The 22,386-nt window shown below is 50.1% G+C and overlaps 1 protein-coding gene across 1 annotated transcript in view; it reads left to right on the top strand.

Annotated features, from left to right (window-relative positions):
• Positions 1–14,573: 14,573 nt before the first annotated feature.
• The window catches only part of BMP7 (bone morphogenetic protein 7), a 74,315-nt gene continuing 66,502 nt past the window's right edge, over positions 14,574–22,386 (top strand). Inside the window, exon 1 of the mRNA XM_069496084.1 lies at positions 14,574–14,991. Coding sequence (XP_069352185.1) covers positions 14,574–14,991 — 418 coding nt within the window. The remainder of the gene's footprint in view (positions 14,992–22,386) is intronic.

The raw sequence follows: 22,386 nt of genomic DNA, 5'->3' as shown, positions 1-22,386 counted from the left end.
TCGACAGAGTCCCAATGTAACAGCTTGGGCGACACTGCGCCCTCTGCTTCCTAATTACAGACCAGGAAGTCCTGCAGTGCAGAAACCTCTTCCTCTCTTGTGGGCTCATCAGTTCTTAAACTTACCTGACAGAAAGTCCTTTTTCCACACGGTGTGAGCAGGGACTTTGATGAATGAGGAGGAAGAAAGAGGCCCCTCTAGGCGTTGAATCAGCAAAGACGTGCAGGTGATATTTGCAGCATAAAACTCTTCTGCAACACGGGGCTTCTAGGTGGCTCCCTGAAGCCAGACAGAAATTATCTGGACTCCCCACCCCCCCCGCCCCGTGATATTGTAGGGCTTAGCCCCTAAGTTCAGGGTTTTGAGTCTACATGGAGCCATTTTCACAATGCGATTTCTCTGAGTCACATTTTGTTGTTTTATCTATAAAAATTCTGCCTCAGAGACAGACCCGCTTTTTAAACACAGGATGGTTTTATCTGCTCAGCCTGTTTACTGCTTAACGCCAAGAAAGCTTTTCGAAGTCACAGATGTCTTGAACTAACCTCCAAGCAAGGGGACTCGTATGACCACACTAGATTGATTTTTTTTTCTCTCCTTAAAAAATGGAAAGAAAGAACCAAATGTCTGTAAATTAAATTTTCTGGTTCTAATGAGGCTTTTGAACTCCTGTAAATCATCCTTTTGTTTCTCTGGTTCCCATCCCAACCCCAGCAAGTCCCTACGTGGCATTTGGGAATCAAAGACCATTACTCCATAAAAACAAAATAAGGGCCTTAGTGCCAGAGCTGTGGAGGTCGTGGGGAGCCGTGGATTATGGTGGGGTGAGGGAGAGAGGTTGGTAGCTTGAGACGTAGGTAGTTTCTACCCTTCACCGGAGCCCTAAAGAAAAAGGCTCGGGACAATGTCTGGGTCTGAGGTGACCACAGTCCTTTGCAAACCCTTTGATGCCTGGGAACATCATGTTTCCTGGCTTTGCTGGGAGCAGAGGTGGGCTGCAGGGAGGCCTGGCTGGGGAGGACGCTGTGCTTTGCCCTGGGACAGCTCTGTTCTGGGACGGGGCCCAGGCTGGGAGTCTGGGCTGAGAACTTTTGGCTATAAAAATTAGGCACCCCCTGAAGCCACCTCAAAGAATGTGGTGGTATCATAAAGACACATGTATCTGGGGACCTGGGCACAGGGAGCCATCAGGTTCCAGGAGAAGTCGGAGTTAGAAGGGGTTTCTGGAGGGAAGTAGCCAGATGCTCCTGTGGTCCCCGCAGTGCCTTTGCCCCACCATTGCCTCCACCGGCAACACCCTTTCCCTGGTCACCACATGCCTGCCTGCCTGCCCCTCAGACTCCACTTCCCCCACCCTTTGCTCTCAACCCCTCCCTTGGCTTCCTTTTTCTCCATGGCACTTGTCACTCACTCTTGTTTCTCGTCTATCTCCCTAATTAAAATACCTGTATAAAGGGTCTTGAGTGTGTTTCCACTTTTACTGCCTCAGGGCCTGAAAAGAGACTGTCACTTAGTGGAAATAAATAAATATATGTGAATGAATCAATGAATGGGCAAAATCGCAGGGTTGCTGGGTACAGTTGTTCGGGGTATGTACTGCACCATTCACAAAGCTGAGAATGGGAACAGTAATCAGAGAGTGTGTAGTGTACAGCCTACACCAGGGGACTCTGTGGCCCTGGGCTCTTTATAATGCCAGCTTGCCCATCATTCATCGGGCCACACTGGCTTCACTTCTACTTCCTGACCAAGCCTCACTCCTGTAGCCTCATTTTCTCAGATTTTTCTACTTCAAATACCCAACGGAGTGAATTGGATAAATCTGGCTAGTTGTCTTGCTTTAAGCCATGTCATTAGTCATTCTAGCCAGCTTGGAATGGTGGTCCTCATGTGACATCCTCTAGCCCGATCATTTCTGGCTGGGGAGGGGGCAAGTTTGCCTGTGTTTACAACCTGCCTGGACCCATGCGAGTACTTCACACATGATGTCTTATTTTATCCTTGTAACCCCCCAACAAGGTAGCATTATTCTTACACCTGTTTTATAGGTGAAGAACTGGCTCAGAGACTATCAAGATGGCTGCGTTCTAACATGGCTCCATCGCTTCCTGGTAGTGCAACCCTGGGCAAACTGCTTCATCCCCCTGAGCCTCGGTTTCCTCATCTGTAAAATGGGCATAAAATAATACCTGTTTCAAAAGAATGGTGAGGGTTAAGTGAGGCGATGCAGACAACGTGGGTGGACACCTAGACCGCAGCAGTGTTGACAATGTAAATGTCCCTCTCTCCAACACACGGTGCTTTGCACCACTGTCCGCAGTGATGCTGGCAGTGCAGAGTTTGCACATGCTCTGGCCGCCGGGTGAAAATGGAAAAGGTTGTTTTTTAGGGTTTGTGTCCCTGAGGCGCAGTGGTCTGGGGCCTGAACCCTTGGAGGAGAAAAGGAAACCACACTTTCGTACTTGCACACAAGCGCGTTCAAGTCTGCATCCAACTGCCAAGGCTGCTTTGTCACCTGATCTCCCAGCCGTGCTGGGCTGCATGGGGAGCCCCACCCAAGGAGTGGAGAGCTCGGGTCATGCCCACTGTCACTCAGCAGGTGACGGAGTGTGGGTGACAATCCTGGCTCCTGATTCTGAGTCAGGCAGTATTGCAGACAGAAACCAAGATGTGCTCTAAGAGAGTTTATTTGCTCATTTGGCAAATATGACTGTTCATGGTAGTGAACAATGCCGTGCTCACATTTCTATAAACATATAAACATGTAACCATGCGATATTTCAGGTGGTGACTAAGTGTTGTTACAGACAAAAAGAAAACACGGATCGTTTCTGATAGAGTGGTGAGGGAAAGCTTATTTGAACTGAGACGCAGAGGAGGTGAAGGAGGGAGATATGTAAATATTGGCAGATGAGCCTTCCAGGCAGATGGGACAGCCAGTGCCAAGGCCCTGGGGTGAGCATTTTGCTACAAGGCAGAACCTGGAACACAGCTGATGCTTCCTGTTTTACCCGTGAGAGCCCCTTAGTGTCGAATTGCCAGGTAAAATACAGGACACCCAGTTAAATTTGAATTTCAGATAAACAATGACTAATTCTTAGTGTAAGTATGTCTCATGCAGTTTGAGACATTTTTATATTTAAAAAAATAGTTACTGTTTATCTGAAATTCAAATTTAACTGAGTGTCCTATAGTTTTATTTGCCAAATATGCCAACCCTACTCAGCCTTCAGGTATCATGTGACCTATGGAATAAAAATTTCAGGCTGGCTTTACAAAGGAGACTGGCTGGAAGAAATAGGGGACTCAGAACTGGGTCATCCTGAGTGTGAATGCTGGCTTTGTCATTCATCAGTCACATGCCTTGACTCTGTGCCTTCATATCTCCCTCTGTGAAATGGGAGATATCACATCTAATTTCAGGGTGGTTAGAAGATTAGAGATAATCTGCACAGCTTTGATACCGGATAGCTGTGTCAGGGATGCTAACTCAGTAGTCTTTGCATCATATGTAAGATGAGTTCAAACCTGTTAATCTTCCCAAATTATCTCTTTCACACCAGTCAAGACTAACCTACTTAGAGTGAGGGTTTACCAAGGGGGAGGCAATAAAGATAAAATCTGAAGTAAAAGAATAAATTTTTAAGAAAATGAGCAGAAACACTGAGGGAGGTGAGAGAAGGAAGAAAACAGAGATGGAGAGAAGCAGCGTGCGGTTGGTGAAGCATTCCCAGGACGGTAGAGATCAAATTCTAATTCCAGCTCGGCCGTGATGCCTGGATCTCAGTTTCTCCATCTTTGAGATGAAGGGTTTGAACCATGTGTCTACAGGACTTTTGATGTCACTGATGGGAAACTCAGTATGCAGAGGCTTAAACTGAAAAGTCCTGGGTGGGGCTGGCTTCAGGCACAGTGGGCTCCAGGGGCTTACGGATGTTGTCAGACTCCTGCCTCCTCTTGTTTTGCTGTCCCCTATAGCTTTTCTCTCTGGCAGGCTCTCCCTGAAGGGAGGAAAGATGGCTGGCAGCAGCCTGGGACCAAGGGACCCCATTGAGAAGAGAGACCTCTCTCCTCAGTAGTTCCCACAAAAGTTCTAAAGTTGAGTCTCATTGGCCTGGATTGAGTCACATGACCTTCACCGAGCCAATCACATATGCTGCTCTGATTGGCCAGGCCTGGTCACTTGCCACCTCTGAGTTTGGAGGGAGGGGTAGTCCATCCATAAATTCAGGACTGAGAGTGAAGAAGCGGTATTTCCACTGAAGACAATGGAAGAACTCTTACCAGAAGAAGGAGAAAAAGACAGGAGTCTCAGACTAGATGGGCAGTTTCCAAAATGTTTTCTGTAAAATCCTGGGAGGAGGAAAAAGGGGAGTGAAAGGAAAGCAAGCTGGGGGGCTCTGGGCCCTTGCTGGGGTTACCAGATAAAATGCAGGACGCCCAGTTGTATTTGAATTTCAGATAAACAGTGAATGAATGTGTACTGTAAGTATGTCCCATGCATTACTCGAGACATACTTGTAATAAATATTCATTCATTGTTTATCTGAAATTCAAATTGAACTGGGCGTCCTATATTTTTATTTGCTTAATGTGGCAACCGTAGCCCCTCCCCTGCTCTATCTAACCAGAAAAGCTCTAGTTCTGTTTTCTGTGTTGGGCATCCGTGAAAAACTTCCTTGACCAAAAGTTTCAGCTGCTGAAAGAAGAGAAGTTCTTTTAATTGACATGATCTCCCTGTCCCCTGCCAGCTCTCCCATGCTCTATCCTGCAAGGCTGCTAGCTGCAGGCGACAGAAACCACCTCGAGCTGACTGGTGCAGAAAAGGTGTTCACCAAAGGATCTTGAGGGGCTCACAGAACCTCTGTGAAGGCAAGAGAACCAGGCTTGGGGGCTCTGCGGTTGGGAACATGGCACCCAGCACCCTGCAGAATGGGCTGGGCACAGGACTGATAGCTTCCGGTGTGGGTGCCTCTGATTGGCCAAGACTCAGTCACATGCCAGTGCTCTGGCCACAAAGCTGTCTGGGATGGGAGGGTCAGGGTCTTCTTCACGTGGTGGGGAATCCTCAAACCTAAGAGCGGGTTCAGATGTTGCTGGGAGGAGGGAGTTGCTGAAAGCAGGAACAGTGAGCACTTGCTCTTGCTTGTAAAGATGGAATTGTGGTTTTTGATGTTTCTGGAAGGAGGGGTGCTTATCAGAAGCTCAGGGCCAAACAGCAGATGTCAGTGGGAAGGGGACTCTGGAGAGGGTTAGGGTCAGATTCTGCCCAAGGAGGTGGGCAGTGTCAGCCTTTCAACCTCTGTCTCAGTGGTCTTTGAATAGTGAATTGAATGGAGCTGCCTTGAAATGCACCAGCCTCCGTGGTCCTTTGGTTTGGGTAGGTCGGCTAGGGAGAGGCTGGATGCCTCCTCCAAATCCAGCACACCCCTTTATAAGGTCAGGGGAAAACTGGATTCACCGACTCTGACTGGTAGAAGCCTGGTGTGTCTTCTTCAGTCTAACAGTCTAAACCAAGGGTGGAGAACCTTTTCATGTTGGAAGGCTACATTAATTTAGCTGTCATCAAATAAGGCCTCATTCAAGAAACTTCCATTAGATATACTTAAAAATGTACATTATTTGGTAAAAGTCTACTGTGTACTTAACAATTTCAAAAATGAAAATTATTTGTTAATTTTAAAGTTAACTAATCTTTTTATGACTTTGTTGTGTCTGCTTTTTGTTGGAAAGTATTTGAATATTTGGTTGCATCATGGAGGTCCACAGTTTCAGTATATCCTCTAGATGGGTGTCAGTCATTTGTGACCTTAAGAGCATCTTCGGCCGGGCGCGGTGGCTCACGCCTGTAATCCTAGCACTCTGGGAGGCCGAGGCGGGTGGATCGCTGGAGGTCAGGAGTTCGAGACCAGCCTGAACAAGAGCGAGACCCCGTCTCTACTAAAAATAGAAAGAAATTATATGGACAACTAAAATATATATATACAAAAAATTAGCCGGGCATGGTGGCGCATGCCTGTAGTCCCAGCTACTCGGGAGGCTGAGGCAGGAGGATCGCTTAAGCCCAGGAGTTTGAGGTTGCTGTGAGCTAGGCTGATGCCACGGCACTCACTCTAGCCCAGGCAACAGAGTGAGACACTGTCTCAAAAAAAAAAAAAAAAAAAAAAAAAGAGCATCTTCATTTGGGCAAGGTGGGAGAATGTAGATTTGCAGCAGTAAGTGGTTGAAAAGCAAGAAAGCATTTTTCAGACATGTTGTCGAAGGTGTGGGTATTCTACTACATTTTAAAATATTTCAATTGGATCTTTCTTAGCATCCAACAGTGACTTTAAAATGTCATCTACTGAGAGCTCAATCAATTAGGTGCCTTGATGATATCAACTAGGTGAGGATGAAATGCTAATTTGAGTGTGATGTCATGATTCTCAAAGTCAGTGAACTTTTCATTGTATTTTCCAATTAATAGGTCTACAACAGCTGCGTATTCTTCAGATGATTCACATATATCATCCTCCTCATCAATGACCTTTGCTAACTGGGGAAAATGTTCATCTGAAATTTCCTTGTGAACAAGAAATGTTTTGAAAAAAGATAGTGTTTTTTTCAAAATGCTTGGATTTTTTGCCACATATCATATATGGACTTAGTTTTACCTTGCAAAGAAATATTCCAGTCATTTCGATTTGACATGATATCACACAGAAATGCTGCATCCCTATAGAAATCTTTCAATAATTCACATTGCTGATTCTGTTCTTCATAAAACTTAACTATTTGTTCTTGCAGAGATAAAATTTTGGCTAACACCTGTCCCTGCAATAGCCAACACACTTTAGAATTATAAGGCAAATCCACACCAAACACCTCATCATTTAACTTTAGCATGTTATGAAACTGATGATGTCATGTTCCATTTGCACAAATATAGTTAATGATACTTATAACTTGTTGCAAAGTGTCACTTAAAGTGGTAGCATTAGCATATTTTGCTGATGCAAGACACAATGCAAAGAAATGACAGCATCTGGATCTGTTAAAACTTTTTTTATCTGTGCAATAAACCCTTCATGTTTTCCTGTCATGGAAGGTGCACCATCTGTACATACACTCACTAAATTTACCGAATTCAGCCCTACTTTATGACATTTATCTTGAAAGTTGTTGAAGATATCTATTCCCCATATTCTATTCACAAGAGTGACCAAAAGCAAAGAAAATCTTCCATTATGACCCAAACGAAGTATAAAACCTGTACTGAGTCAGTAGTATCAGTTGATTCATCCAAAATAATACATATTTTCCTTTTGACGTATTGCATGAAGTTGTTCTATTCAGTTGAAGCCTAATTCATGCTGCCTGTCAGTTATGGTTCTCCTTGAGAGAGGCAGTGTTTTGTACTTTGAAACGTTACCCAGGTCTAAGCATCCCACAACTTTGACAATGCACTCTTTCACCATTTCTGCATCACCGAATGGCTTCTGGTTTTCCGAGTATATAAGCTGCTTTATAAGTTGCTTCAGTGGCATTATATCCAGGTCTTATTGCTGCTTGACAATTTGTCTTTGCTTTTGCTTTTCATCTTTCAATTTCTGCTATACAACCTTTCGTGCCTCTCCCTATAATTCAAAATATTTGTGGTCCTTATGAGTGTTATAATGCTGATGAGCACCGAATTTCTTTAATGTTGATATTGCAGTATCACAAAGCAAGCAAATCATACTCTATTTCTCAGAAACAAGATAATATTGCAATTCCCAATCCTCATTAAAAAATCTGTTTCCTTCCTTCATCATTCTCTTGGTCTTTTTTGGCACCATGGGCTGTTAAGCAGACAGAATTAAAAAATACTGTCGAGCTGTGCAGCTATTCACAAATTCCACTTCAGACAGAAACGCAGTGCACCATTGTCAAAAGCTGATAACAGACTGGCATATTCGACTCTCATAAACTCTCACCAACCAGCCTGGTGCGGTAGTGGTGCCAGTCAGGTGGAGGAAGTTAGAACTAAATCATGAGCATAGCAGCTGTCATTTCAGCCCTTATGTCTTACTAAGGTTCTAATTGTGCAGGTCAATCTGGATTATTTTGTTGAAACTTATTTTATTCTTTGGTATTTTAAATATGTTCATTTTAAAAATAAAATAAAAGCATAAAAGATGAACAAAAATGTATTAATAAAAGGATTTGTTCTGTAAAATTTGGATTCAGTCAAAAGGCAGTACTTAAGGACCTAGAAGGCCACATGTGGCCTTAAGGCCGCAGGTTCCCACCCCTGGTCTAAACCAAATTGAATTAGTTGCCAACAGATAAGCATTGAGAATTGTCACATTCAAACCCAGGTTTCCAGCTTCTCTTGGAAATCAGATCTGCTAACGTTGGAATCAAATTCTTGGATAGCATCACCCATGGGCATGTGGTTTCTAGTACACCCTGGTCCCCACCCCTCTTCCTTGCATCTAGGCCAATGTGCCTTGCCAATGTCATCATCGTGTCTGTGCTCATGGCTTCCTTTAGTGGAATTAGGATGAAAGTAAGTATTCCTTGAGCCTCACGATGTGGGCCCTGGATCTCTGTATTTGTGTTACTGCTGGGTGCCTGCAGGCATTTCCCTGCGTGACTTCTGCAATAAAGGAGTTAAAGAGAAGCTCAGAGGTATTCTAGGTGTTCGTGGAACACTGATAGGGCACCCACTGTGTGCGAGGCCTCCGCTGGCACTCAGAGGCACACACAGAACTGAGACAAGCCTTCTGTCTTGGCGTGACACAGTGTTTCAGGACTCAGGTCCTGCAACCAGACAGCCTGCATGATAATCCTGATGTCACCACTCACCATCAAGGTGGCTTTGGGCAGGTTCTCTCAAGTATTTGAGCCTCAATTTATTCATCTGAAAAATGGGACTAACAATAAAGAACATCTCATAAGGTAGTTGGGAGGAGTAATGAGTTAAAAAAAAAGATACTTGGAATCGTAGCTAGCAGATACTGAAGTTTTCATCCGAAACTTCAAACAATTTATTAGTTCTGATGTCAGAGAATTAGAGCATTTCTCCTTGATGCACAGTCTGAAGAGCGCAGCGCCAGAACTCCCTGAGCGCTGGTAAAAAGTGCAGACATCCAAACAGATCCCAGGGGATCCATGTTACTTTAGGACAAAGTGTGTGGAACAGGGCTGCTCCCAGGTCACTAAATGTGCACCGATAATTCAAGGCCTGGGCTGTGTAGACAGATGTGGCTTTGGGTCCTGGCTCTGTCACAGCTTAGCTGTGTGACTTTGGGCTGTCACTCTCAGAATCTGTGTGATCTGGGGAGCAGAACAGGCCCCTCTATGCGGAGGGCGATGTGGGTTACCACGGTGCAGGCTTAGCAGGTGCATGGCAGGAGCAAAGGCTTCTGATGGTCGGCCACTCCTTGTCACGTTTTGGGAGAAGGAAAGAGCTCCCTCTAAAGCTGAACCAAGGACAGTTAATGCTCAGAACAAAACCAGACTTCCTCCAGTCCAGGAAGAAATAACAGCCGTTATAATAATAAACAAAACCGCAGCTTGCCCCTAGCTGTGAGACCCTGGACATCCCGCTGTGGTATCAGCTTTCTCGTGTGTGTGTGTGTGTGTGTGTGTGTGTGTGTGTGTGTGTCTTTCTGTCTGCTTGTGTTTTCCGTTTGGAACAGTGGCCATTGCCATGTATACCTAAGACGGACAGAAGACGTTCAGTCTCTTACTCGGCTGTTTAAAACATTTTGCAAAGAAAATGCCAGAGGGAGCATGCGCAGGCAGCCTGGCCCTCTGTGCGGTGAAAGATTTGCATGGGAGGCAACATTTCATCACAGGTGCGTTAAAAAAATTTCCTCTGCTGGATAGGTCTCTTTGCACACAAGCATTTTCAGCTGTGCTGGGGTCTGAGGTCCAGGTTATTTGGCCCAGCCCAGGTGGGGTGGACAGAAGGAGCAGCCCCCAGACCCCTTGGCTGTGTTGGGCACCTCCGTAGTTCCCCCAGGCCGGCTGAGCTTCCTCCAGGGCAGATGGTATAAGAGTTGTGCAGATGAAGACGAGGTCCCCACCTCGCTGAACAATGTGTGTGTCAGCAGAATTCTTTTCTTCTTTTTATTGCCTTGGAGAGACATATGCTGACGTGGTCAAAATCACTTCGGCAAGATGTGACTGATGAGGTAGGAAATGAAAACTCCTTGCCCAGCGCTGGGAGGCAGCAGGCGAAGGGTGCGGACACAATAACACCCCTCAGGATTCCAGGCTGTCTTTCATCCAGGGGAAGGCGGCCCCAGGTGTGCGGCAGACTGGGCCAGATTGGATTACCACCCTGGAGCCCAGCGCTGGGTGCCCTGGCTGGGGGAGCCGCAGCCCGCGGTGGGGTGTGGGTGGGGGGCTGGCTGCTGGGGAAATCAGATAGGCCCCAGGGAAGTCCCTGGGCCCTGGCCAGCCTCGGGTGGGGCTGGGGGACAATGAGGGGCTCGGAATGTAGGGATTACCCCTTCATCTCTGATATCACTCTCCCGCTCTGCTCTCTGTTTTGCTCTTACGCTATTGCCCTCTCTCTCTCTCACTCAGAGTCAGGATAAATTCGCTTTTCTCTGCTTGGCCAAAAAGCAGATCATCATGAAAAGTTTTGTTGTTATTTTTAAACTCAGGCGGCTTTCTATTAACACACTTTTCTTTTCATCCAGATGGTAACTAACATGTATCAAGGGCTGTCTCTGCACCCCAGGCACCGTGCGAAGCCCTTGTGTGAACTGAATTACCTCCTGAATCCTCGCAGCAACTCCAGGAGACAGGTGCTGTCAGTTCCCCCATTTTACAGCGGGGGACCCGAGGTGCAGAGAGCTGAAGGCCCTTGCCCATGGTACACGGCGGGGAGTGGCAGAGCAGGCCACGGAGCCCAGGCTGCCTTCTGCCACCCAACACTTGCCCTGGATAATCTCAAAGGCTTTCCTGGCCATGGCCTCAGCTCCCAAAGCAGCATGGGCTGTGCTCCCCGCCGACATTCCTTGCTTGCAGGTTTGTGTTCATTCACTCATTCACTCCGCAGGCACTGAGGGCCGGTGCAGTGCTGGGCACTCCTTTAGGTGAGAAAGCCAGGAAAAGAAAGAGCCCACCCCCTCCCCCAGCAGGGATCACAGGAAAGATAAGGCTAAATGGGGGCTGTGGGAGTTCAGAGGAAACCTTATCTCTCGGAGCCTTGGATATGAAGAGGGTGTTGTCTCTTCATCTTGCATGAGAAAAGATGGCTTCTGCAGGAAGGGCCGCTGGGGTGAGCGGTCTGGAGGAGTCTTCAGCCTGGCGCCTGCAGGTCAGCACTCAGTCCACTGGGCTCTTAGGGTATTGGTTGTGCTTATTGTTATTCATTCAACTGGCACTTATTAAGCACCTGCTGTGTGCCAGGCTCAAGGTGGGCTTGGGTGAGATGCATAAAGAGGGGTAAACTGGAGGCTTTGCTTCAAAGACTTCCCTGGGGTGGCTGAGGGGGACAAGGGTAGACACTGACAAAGCAGTTGTTTCCCTGGGTGCAGTGGTAGCACCCATACCTGCGGCCCCTGGGCCCAGCCTCACCTGCTCAGGAAGGTCCCTCCAAACGACTTAGAGGGCATGGGCAGCAGAGAAGGCTGCCGCACAGCAGGGGGGCGGGGGGGGCGGGGGTTGGCTCTCATTTTCATTTAGGCTTTGGAAGAAATTGACCTTTTGCATCTCTGCTGGGGGCACAGCCAGAGCCGGGGGACAGAGCCCACTCTGCAGGGCTTGAGCACTTGCTGGCTCCTCTGCCTCCGGTGCCTTTCCCTGGGAAAGCCCGGCTCTCGCTCATCCTTCAGGACTCAGGTCAGTGGCATCTCCTCCGGGAGACCCCTCCCCACCCCTCCTCACCCCACCCTGTTAATGCCTCCCAAATGACCCGGATTCTTCAGCTGCACACTCTCAGATGGACACTGGGTGCCGGTGGCACTCCTGAAACTTCCCCGGTCATCCCTGGGCAGACCCCTGTGCTCTACAAGGCCCATCCGGGTTCCCTTTCCTGTGTGCCCTCCTCTGCCTGGCTTCTGCATCCTTCCCAAGAGAGGCCATGGGCAAGAACTGCCTCCCCTTCCATCCCCAAACCTTATTTAAGGTTCTTGCTTTGTCTCCCCTGGCCTGAAAGCCAGTGTCTTGATGGAGGCCTTCAGGCAGGCTCGCTCATTGCTGTGTCCTCCTGCCCAGCACTGTGCTTGACACGGGGACTGGCCACACAATTTTCAGGGCCTGGTGCAAAATGAAAATGAGGGGCCCTTTGTTCACAGATTATTAAGATTATTAAGAACTGCACTATGGTGATAGCAGAGCAAGAAACCCAGCACGGGGCCTTTGGGAGCTCAGGGCCCTATGCCACTGCCCAGGTTGCAGCCCGTGCGGCCCACCTTGCCTGACACCCAGTGCTCAACACACGTGTGCTGCAAGAGGAGTTAACGGATGACGGGCAGGGGGAGGGGGCCCTCAGGGGCCTCGGTGGACCAGAGGGCAGAGGCTCAGCCCTGGCCGAGGGGCTCAGGACCTGCTCCATCTCATGGCTGGGACCTGGGTATGGATGGCTGGGACCCGTGGCCTGGCATTTTGCCGTGCCTTGCAGGACTCTGGCCTCTCCTCTCTTCATGTGGCGTTTCACAGTGTGGCCCCTTGGGCTGCCATCTTGTCCAGAAGCCTTCAAGGGAGGCCTCTGCTCCAGAAATCTGCAGAAGGCGAGATCCTGCTCCGCAGCCCTCCTGCTCCAGGGAGGAGCAGCCCCCACCAGAGGTTTAGCCAGAGTCCCCAAAAGGCGCCCTTCACTGCTCATTCCAAACTCCCTCTGGGGACCCCCCCCTCTGTCCCAGCCCCAGGAGAAGAGGGAGACAGGGCTGAACTTTTACCCCTCTGCACTCATTGCTCCTCTCGGTGAGGGGTTATTTTGCTCCCATTTTTACAGATGAGGAAACTGAGGCTCCAAGAAGCAGTAATTGGCATAAGGTCCCATGCTGGCAGAGGAGATGGGTGGGTTCTGAGGTGTCTGGGACCTCCCTGTGACAGAGTGGGGGGCTCAGAATCATTTATGGGATGACTGGAGGGTGACGTCTCAGGCGGGGAACCAGCTGCAAAGACAGCGTGGGCTCCCTGGGCACTGCGGCAGGGAAGGGCAGACAATGGTGCGTGGTGTCTAGTCTGGGAGGCGGGGGAGGGGGCGACTGGAAATATACGGGGCCCCAAAGAGGAGGAGGTGGAGAAGAACTCCCCAGCTCACACAAAGTTCACCTATTCATTCTACAAATGTAGACTGTGCAGCCACAGCGGCTGCCGGGCGCTGGGTGCCAGGAGGTCGCTGGCCTGGGCCCTCGGGCGCTCGGTTTCCAGCGGGGGAGACGGCGCGGAACAGCTCAAACAGGAACTCCAGGCAGTAAGAGAAATTAAAGAAAATTAAACAAGTGTGCGTGGGATTGAGGAGAAGCAGCGACCGGCCTTAGCGAGGCTGGTCTGGGAAGATCTCTGAGAGGCGAAACGGCATCTGGTGCAGGCGAGGGAGGAAGGGAGCGGGGGAGGGAACGGCAAGTGCGAAGACAAGGTAGAGGCAGGTTCGGGGAAGCCTGGAGAGCTCAGCGTGGCTGGAGCAACAGAAGAGGGACAGAGGAACAAGGCGGGCTCAAGGGTCACCGCCTGCGGGAAGCTTCTGCTACCCGGACGCTTCCTCCGCGCTCCCCCAAGCTTTTCCCACCGCAGCCCCAACCCCGCCTGTCCTGCTCGGGTCTCCGTCCTGGTCCGGACTGCGAGTCCCGAGAGCGCAGGGCGGGCTCGGATTCCTGCCTCCATGTCCCCGCGGCGTCCGGCCCGGCGCTGGGCACCCCGTGGGCACTCGGTAAATATTTGTGGAGCGCACTAGAGGGAATGAATGAACCCATTGGGCACAGCTGGGGGGGGGGGGGAGGGCGGGGCTGAGGGCAGGTGGGAGGCCTCCGGCGCGGGAGGGGCCCCTGGAAGCCCGTCCTCCTCCTCCTCCTCTCCTCCTCCTCCTCCTCCTCCTCCTCCCCCTCCCAGCCCAGCGCGTACCACTCTGGGGCTTCCGAGGCGGCCTCTCGTGAGATCCAGGGCGCGCAGGGCTGGGAGAGCGATCAGGGCCCCTGCTCTCCGCACCCGAGGTTGGAAGAGGGTGGGTCGCCGCTCCTGTAGGGCGAGAGCGCCAGAGCAGCGGGAGGAAGGAGCGCTCGCCCGCCCGCCGCCTCGCTGACTCCTCGGCGCTCGCTCTCTGGACTTCTAGGTTTGCTGGCTGCTCCTCCCACCCGCGCCCGCCTCCTCGCTCGCCTGCTCGCTCGCTGGAGCTGGTTTCCAAGCCCTGCGGTGCGCCCGGGCGAGTGCGGGGCAAGGGGCCCCAGGCCAGCGCCGAACAAGGGGCGGGGGTCGGGGCAGAGCGCAGCCGGCCGGGGAGGGGCCATGTCTGGCGCGGGCGCAGCGGGGCCCGTCTGCAGCAAGTGACCGAGCGGCCTGGACGGCTGCCTGCCCCCGTCTGCCACCTGGGGCGGCGCGGGCCCGGCCGCCCGGAGCCCGGAGCCCGGGTCGCGCGTAGAGCCGGCGCGATGCACGTGCGCTCGCTGCGCGCCGCGGCGCCGCACAGCTTCGTGGCGCTCTGGGCGCCCCTGTTCCTCCTGCGCTCCGCCCTGGCCGACTTCAGCCTGGACAACGAGGTGCACTCGAGCTTCATCCACCGGCGCCTCCGCAGCCAGGAGCGGCGGGAGATGCAGCGTGAGATCCTCTCCATCTTGGGCTTGCCCCATCGCCCGCGCCCCCACCTCCAGGGCAAGCACAACTCGGCGCCCATGTTCATGCTGGACCTGTACAATGCCATGGCGGTGGAGGAGGGCGGCGGGCCCGACGGCCAGGGCTTCTCCTACCCCTACAAGGCCGTCTTCAGTACCCAGGGCCCCCCTCTGGCCAGTCTGCAAGATAGCCACTTCCTCACCGACGCCGACATGGTCATGAGCTTCGTCAACCTCGGTGAGTAAGGGCAGGAATGGGGGTGCGCGTCTCTGTCAGGGGGTGCTTTGGGACAGGGAGGGGGCTGCTGCGCTGCTAACATCCAGCCTGCCCAGCTTTCCACTCCCAGGGCATACGGGAGGATCTCTCACCCCTGGCCCTAGTGGACCCCAAGCCGTGTGCGACCCTAGGTGGGGCAGGTGAAGCGCTGCTGGCCTGTGGGAGTTATTGGGAGGGAGGGACCTATCCAAAGCCCCTTCCTTGTTGTGCCGTTGGCCGCATCTCTGGAGCCGGAGGCGCCCGCCGGGTCGCGGCTCAGTTCAAAGCGCAGGGCTCGGTCATGTGAGCTGTCGCGAGCCGGCGCGGCCCGCGCTACCTGGATTTAAAGAGCCCTTCTCGGCCAAGCTGCCTTCCCGCCCTTCCTGGGCCCCTCTCAGTCCTGCCTGGCCCTGGCATCGCGGGAGTCGCACTCCCTTCTCCGCCCTGGGAAGCCCTACCTGTCCCCTCGCGGTTCGCCCGCCTTAACGTGCTGCGCGCTCCGAGCACCGTGGGGCCCCTCTTTCGCGGCCGCCGGGCGCCCCTCTCACTCTCGGCTGGAGCTGGGGAAGAAACGTTGCCATTGCGAGTTTTCTATTTTAAATATTTAATGACAGGTCCCGGGCCGGCAGAATCCATTTTCAGCGTTTATCACGTGTGGCGCGCAAACCACGGGTTTTGGCGATTGGGTGGCGCGGGATCTCCGAGCAGACGCATGTGGGGGCAGCTGGGGAACCCTGTTTCCAAGTGGAGCCGAAACGACCCCGGGAGGCGAAGCTGGGACTGCTACAGGGGCCCGGCGGCTCCGCCTCGGTCTATGCGCGCACATTCACCAGACTTGCTCAAACTAACCCCCGGCAGCGCGCTGTGGGGCTGATGATCAAATATTTGGTTTCCGAGATAACACGCCCGATAGCGCTGTTTCCTGAGCCGCTTTCATTCTGCTTGTGTAGCTTGCTGCGAAAACCCGAACCAAGTCAGGACAGCAAGCTCACGCCCCCGGGAGCTGTGTCAACATGGAAATAATGATACTGAAGCCCCACGCTGGGCACCTGGGGGACGGATGGGGGGTGCGAGGGAGCGCAGATCCGCCTTAAAGCTTCCCGCTCCAGATAAGGTCCCTGGAGTTCCCGGGAGGCCATTGTCTGTACTTAATAATAACCAAATTCAAATAGTGAAACAAGCTTCAGCAGGCAAGGGGTGGGAGGTTTAGATGCCCAAATAACTTCAGGAAAGTTTAAATTAAACTAAGCAGCCAGTTAGGAACGAGGCAGCTCCTTATGTCCTGATTTAGAGCCATCTCCAAGATGTGTGAGGTGGGAACAGGTAAGGTGCAGATGAGTACGGTTGCACGTGTGCTTGTGTGTCATCCGTGTCCTACCGGAAAAAGACACCAGGAACTGGAAAGAGATTTTGCTGGTGGGGGCCGTGGGGCATCGTTGGGACTTAAGGACTGGGAGCTGGGGTTTGATTTTTCATTGTCTGCACTTCTGTCTGTGTGATTTTTTTTTTTCTTTTACAATGTGTATTTATTGCCTATGCCAAAAATTAAAGAAAAATTCCAAATACATACACGTAAAATAATTAGTGAACACAGTGCTCTGTAGCCCTCCCCAAGCCTGGGGTTAACCAGGGCCCTTTCTCTGCTGGGGGATTTACGGCATCTTCCGTTCTGTTGGGTACTCATGACTCCTGCTGAATGCAACAGGTCCCAGAGGCTGCCTTCAGAGCCTGGCTGGGGTCATTAAAAAGGTATTTGTAATCCCTGGCTTCTGTAGAAGGCTCTGCAAACCCAGTGCAAAAAGTACCCTGATGCTTGTGGCCAGCAGTATGGCCAGCCCCGGGGGCTGCCCACAGCCCACAGAAGGACCAGGTTACTAACTGGGTGACTCTGGAACTTTGGGGCAGGCTGTTTGCTCCCCCCATGGCAGTGGAAGCAAGCTGGGGCTTGTTTGGGAAGGCCACAGCTGAGTGGTTTTCCTCCTCTGGCTGTACACACACCTTTCAATCCATTACTTTCATCTTGAAAGGACAAAGACCCAGCTTGTCTGAGCCTCTTAATCAGTCGGGCTGGCTTTGGGCTTTGTGGGACCCTGACTTTCTCAGGTCCAGCTTTCTGGAACATCACTCCAAATTAGATGGCAGAGTGGCTTTTAACAGAGCACACTGACCTTGTTTTCTTTCTTTCTCTTCTCTAAACTCGAGGTAATTAGTTAGGTGAAGACCTGGACTGCAGTTTGGCGAGACGCTTCCTGTAGATGCTTTTAGGGTTGGCCTTTAATTTCTGCTCAGCAACAGCCCAGGAATAAACAGCCTGTCCCTTCTATTCTGCTGTGACTTGGAATTTCTCCCTAGGAGGGACTTGAGAGTGGCAGTGGGTTTGGAGAGGGGTGGCGGGGTCCTGTAGGAGGCTTGTTGGGGGTGCTGAGTTTTCTGAGAAGGGACATTATTTTTCCTTGGATTGTAGAACATGTTGATCTGTAGTAGTCAAAGTTTTCTGAAGGCAAGTTTATTCTCACACTTTGCCTAAGAGTGAGAAAGTGTCACTTGCACATATCAAACCATTATTTGTTATTATGGGGGGACTTTGGGGGACCCTTGATGGGGATCTTGAGGGGATGCTGTCTTCCTCTGCCGCCCTCTCCCCACTGCACCGCATACCTCTGCAGTCCTGCAGGCAGGCGTGCGTGGGGGACCCCTACCTGAATTCTGAAGGCTTTTGCAGACCTGGCGCGTTTATTCTTCCTTCTGTCTGCAGCCAAACTGGTTTTTGTTCCTATAAGTCGTTCTCCTCGGAATTCAAGTTTTTTGCCAGGCTGAGCAGGATCTTAACTAGAGGGGAAACTAGAGGGGAATTTACGACAAAACCAGGTGCTGGGAACCAGGACTTCAGCCTGCACCTTGTGACAAAGCCCAGCCTGTACAATAAAGCCCCGTGCAATGTGAGTTGAGCTGCCTGCGTGAGACTCACATCTTCTCAGCCTGGGCCCCTTAAGTTCAATGGCAAGATTTGTAAACTGGTTTGGATTAACAAGCCCCTGACTCCTCTGTGTAGACTTAATTTTGGAATTCAAAACAGGCTACCCTCTCTTAAGTAGTCCCCAGGCAGTGGCAGTGGAGATTCGGCAGACTGAACCTAGCAATAGCCCTCACCCTTCTTTCTTTGGAGAAACCCAGCACAGATCTGTCTGGAGTCTTCTAAAGAAGCTAGCTGGTGCTAGGGGAGTGTGACTCCTGTTTATCTCTGGTCCAGGTTATGAAGGAATGAAATTTGTTTAATCTTCGAAGCTAAATTAAAAAAAAAAAAGAGAAAGTCGGAAACCTATCATTACTGCAGTCAGCGTATAAAGGTGGCTTTTGTTAATGTCGCCGAAGAGTGGGGAGAAGGCTACGCAGTTTGGTTTTTGCTTCATGCCATCTGCCTGTCCTTTTTGTTGACAAGTGTTTGGCATTAAGCTCTCTCCCTTTGCCCCTTAAGAGCAGGCCCTACCACTGTAGAGTATTAGAAAAAGATTCTGTTACAGTTTAAAAATTTCCTTCAGGGAGTGCTTCAAGAAAGGAGCGTGGACTGCAGGCATTTGCAGCTGTAACCTGGCTTGTGTTAAAATTTGGAAGGGGCTGTTCCACATTCCAGCACTCGGAGCGCCGGCCCTCACTGGTAAGCAGCCAAAGGTTAATATAGATGTCACACAGCCTCCCCCCTTTCTTTCTTTCTTTCTGCAGAGCGCCTTCACTATAGGAGTGCACCAACAGCTGTGTTTTTAGTAACCCTTTCAAAATCACTTCTTTTAAACCTCATTTTCCTGCTTATATAAATCAAAGATTTTCCCCCTCTTTTCCCAAGGATCTATGTGACCCGGATTTGAACTTTTTTGATCTTCTGTGTATTTCTGGAATCAAGGCACGTTAAGGCTGAGCACTGAATGCCAGCTTGGGTGGGTATTTTTGGTTTTTATTCCAAGGTTGTCATTTGGTTGCGAAGTGGGCCCCGTGGAAGGGGTAAGGAAGGTAGCCCCGGTAAAAATTGGTTTCAGGGCAGCAAGGGGGATGATTCTTCGAATTCACAGAGAGAAGAGAGGCCGCTCTGATGAGCTACGGTTTGGGGCCTCACCTCGCCTTGGTAGGCTCTCGAGCCTTTGCCGAGACAAACACAGCTGGCGTTCGATCCCCTGACCACCGGCATGCCTGCGATGTGAGCGAATATCACATGTCCGCTGAACTCGGAGACAAGTGATGACTTCATTTCAGGGAGAGTCCCATCTAAGTTGATTGATCACCCCTATCGCTTTAATATCCCCCCCCATTTGGTAAGGTCATATTTGGCCCATTGCAAGAATCAGAGTGTCCTGAAGCTGCCCCGTCTCCGCCCTTTCCCGGCCTGCCCGTCCATTTAACCGGCTGAATATTTTGAATGAGAGCGCTTTGCACCAAGCTGCTGGCCATGTTAAGTTTCTCACACTCACTCTTTAGGCTTAGCTGGGGGCTGTCGACACACTGGTTTTTTGGCATGCCGCTGCAATGCTTTGCCTTAATACACTTTGGCAGTGTCACCGGGGTTAGGGCACAGGCAGGGATGTGTGGGACCTGTCATGTTATTGTCAGAAGGAATGTGAGGATTAGCCTTTACAGCGTAGTGGTGGGAGAGCATGCAGCTGTGTACACTTATTATAAAAGATTTAAGTCCCACTGGTAAAATCAATATATTGAATTGCACAACCCTCTGCTTTTAATTAGTTTAAATCAAATGCGCCGGTGCCATTTTGCCTTCTTTCACCTTCATGGGGTGAGGAAATACCAATATTTACATAGAAACTGTTAATTTGTGGTGAAAATGATAACACATTGAGCTTTACACACTCAAATTGCTCCGACTTGATGGATCCCAGATCAACGTGGAGTTGAGCGGGTGACGTCAGCAGATGACGGAACAGGCAGGAGACATCAGTGATGTCTGTTGCTTGGGCCCCGGATGCCAGAACTCAGGTGGGCATGGCTGTAGCCGCAGTGCCCGGGGATGCCGGTCTTTCAAGAATGAGCCAATTCTTTCTATTGCAGGTCAGAAATAGTGAGATTCACCCGCATCCTCTAAAATCCTTTCTCTTAGCATTCTTACGAAATTGTGAAGTGGGCACTTGCTTTTGGGTTGTTTTCAAGTCTCTTCTCCCAGCACGCAGGGTCCTTTGTACTGGACAGCTCAAGGCATGGTCCTGTATTTTCTCCAGAGCCCCAGATGCTTTCTTTCCAGTTCCTGAACCAGTTCATAGAGGCGGGGGGTTCGCTCACTGCGAAGGATCCCACGCACGACCATGGCTGTTATGTGAGCCGTTTGCTGTTAGCTGTGTGTTCAAGCTGGGATTGAATTCCGGATTTTGTAGCAAATGGCATTTGACAAATAATACTTGACAAAAATGTGACTTGGTATTTCTTAATGTGGAACAGATAGTTCATAGTTAACTTTCCCCGGCAAAAAGTTGCTCAAACCCAAAGTGAAATGGCAGTGCCAGTGAATACCAGGGCTGCCGCTGTGTGTTTTTCCCCTCTCCAAAGCAAAGTGTTTATGATTTTGGGGGATATTAGGAGTGCATGAAGTTTGACACTTACTTATGTGAAGCTCAGAGTAGCATGTGCACTGCCGTCCTTTCAACATCCGTGTCGGAGGCATTGTGGGGAGCGGCGCAAAGCCTTTGCTGATCCGCGTGGAGTGGATTGAATTAATGACAACTCTGAGCGCACCAGCTTTAGGGTAATTGCTTTATTGTTTTGGAGCCAGGGTGCTTATAATCCGGTTCCTGTGCAAACATGTTTAACGTGTGTTAATGCATTTCCAAACCAGAGCCTCTCACACAACCCTGCTTTTCATTAATTGATGTCGGTAGCGTGGTACAGTATTTCAAAGGGCTGGCCAAGTATAAACTGTGTTTCCAATTTCCTTCCTTTCCTGTGTTTGGAATGCCAATGTTAATTTGTCCCCATGCAGGAGTGGGGGCTGCCAACCGCGGCTTTCTATAAAGGGCTTCACAGTGAAGGCTTCCAGCCCTCACTGATGCTTGGGGCTGCTTGGCCAAGTTTCCTGACACTTTGCAGCTAATTCTGGGTGATATATGGAGTGGGGGGTTGGGGGGCTTCATCGCTGTGTAACGGAAGTTCCTGGTGACAGCAGTGGGTGTGACTTGGCAAGGGAGATTGGAACGGCTTCCACAGTGACTCTCTTTAGACACAGCTTAAATCCATGTGTCTGTTTCCACTATGATTGCATGTTAGCTGTGTGACCTTGGGCAAGTTACTTAACATCTCTGAGTTTGTCTTCTCATTTTATAAAGGCCAGATAATAATTCCCTCCTCTATAGATTCTGAAGATGAAATCCTGTCACCCATGTGCAGAGTCTGGCTGGGAGTTGGTGCACAATAAATGGTAGCTTTTGCCTTTATAATGGTGGCCAGATCAAGATTTACTTTGGTATGTTAGTTGAAATTTCAGTTTTTAAGTACTTAAAATGCTGAGATTAAGCCATATATGTTATTTTATAGCTGTCAAGGAAATGGCCCCAAGGTACATATATGCATGTACTTTCCTCCTCTCTCAGAGACCAGTGAGATTTGAATGAACACACCAAACTCACCGGATCACTCATCCAATGGGATAATACTGAATCTCTCTCTTGTTTTTAGCATCTATGGTTATTTAAAAATTTTACTACTTGGGAAAGAAACTAAAATGAGTAAAAGGGTATATAAGAACTCTCTGTACTATCTTTGCCACTTAAATAAAAAATCATTTCAAAATAAAAAAGTTTAATTTAAGAAATTATATTTATTACTGAAGTATTTCTTTCCACCCCTTTCTGGAAGACAGTCAAAGGACAAATTGTCTTTCCCTTCAAGGGAGTGACAAGCCCAAAGCATTCATTGACAGACTGCACAACTTTCCCACTTTTTATTGGAGCAGGTGCAAGGCTGCCGGGGCTCCCGCAGCTGGGGTTAGACTGCGACAACAAAGCCCTGTGTGGATTCAGTGTGTTTAGAAGCCTCTGGAGACCAGGGGACGAAAGAGAATGTCTCCAGGGTCTGAGACCGAGGGGTGGGCTTTCTCACTCGAGGCTTCCCGTAAATTCCCTTCAACTCTTTCTCTGCTGTTTAAAAAATCCCAGTATTAAGTTTCCCTGCATCTCTGAGGTCACATGTTCTATCACATCTTTATCTCCCTGGAGTGGCTTTCAAGTTTCAATCTTTTGTTGTCTGGCTTAATTAAATTTGGCTGCGGATAAAAACTTGCACTGTTTCCCAAATCGAGGACTTGCATGCTTTTAAGCATCGGATTTAGGCCTGCACCGTCGTGTAATTCCAGCCTCTCTCTTGCTTTCATGTAGTTTGGGGGAAAGA

Source organism: Eulemur rufifrons, chromosome 20 (genome assembly GCF_041146395.1).
Source record: "Eulemur rufifrons isolate Redbay chromosome 20, OSU_ERuf_1, whole genome shotgun sequence".
NCBI classification, from domain to species: Eukaryota; Metazoa; Chordata; class Mammalia; order Primates; family Lemuridae; genus Eulemur; species Eulemur rufifrons.
This window is presented reverse-complemented; position numbering and strand designations above follow the sequence as displayed.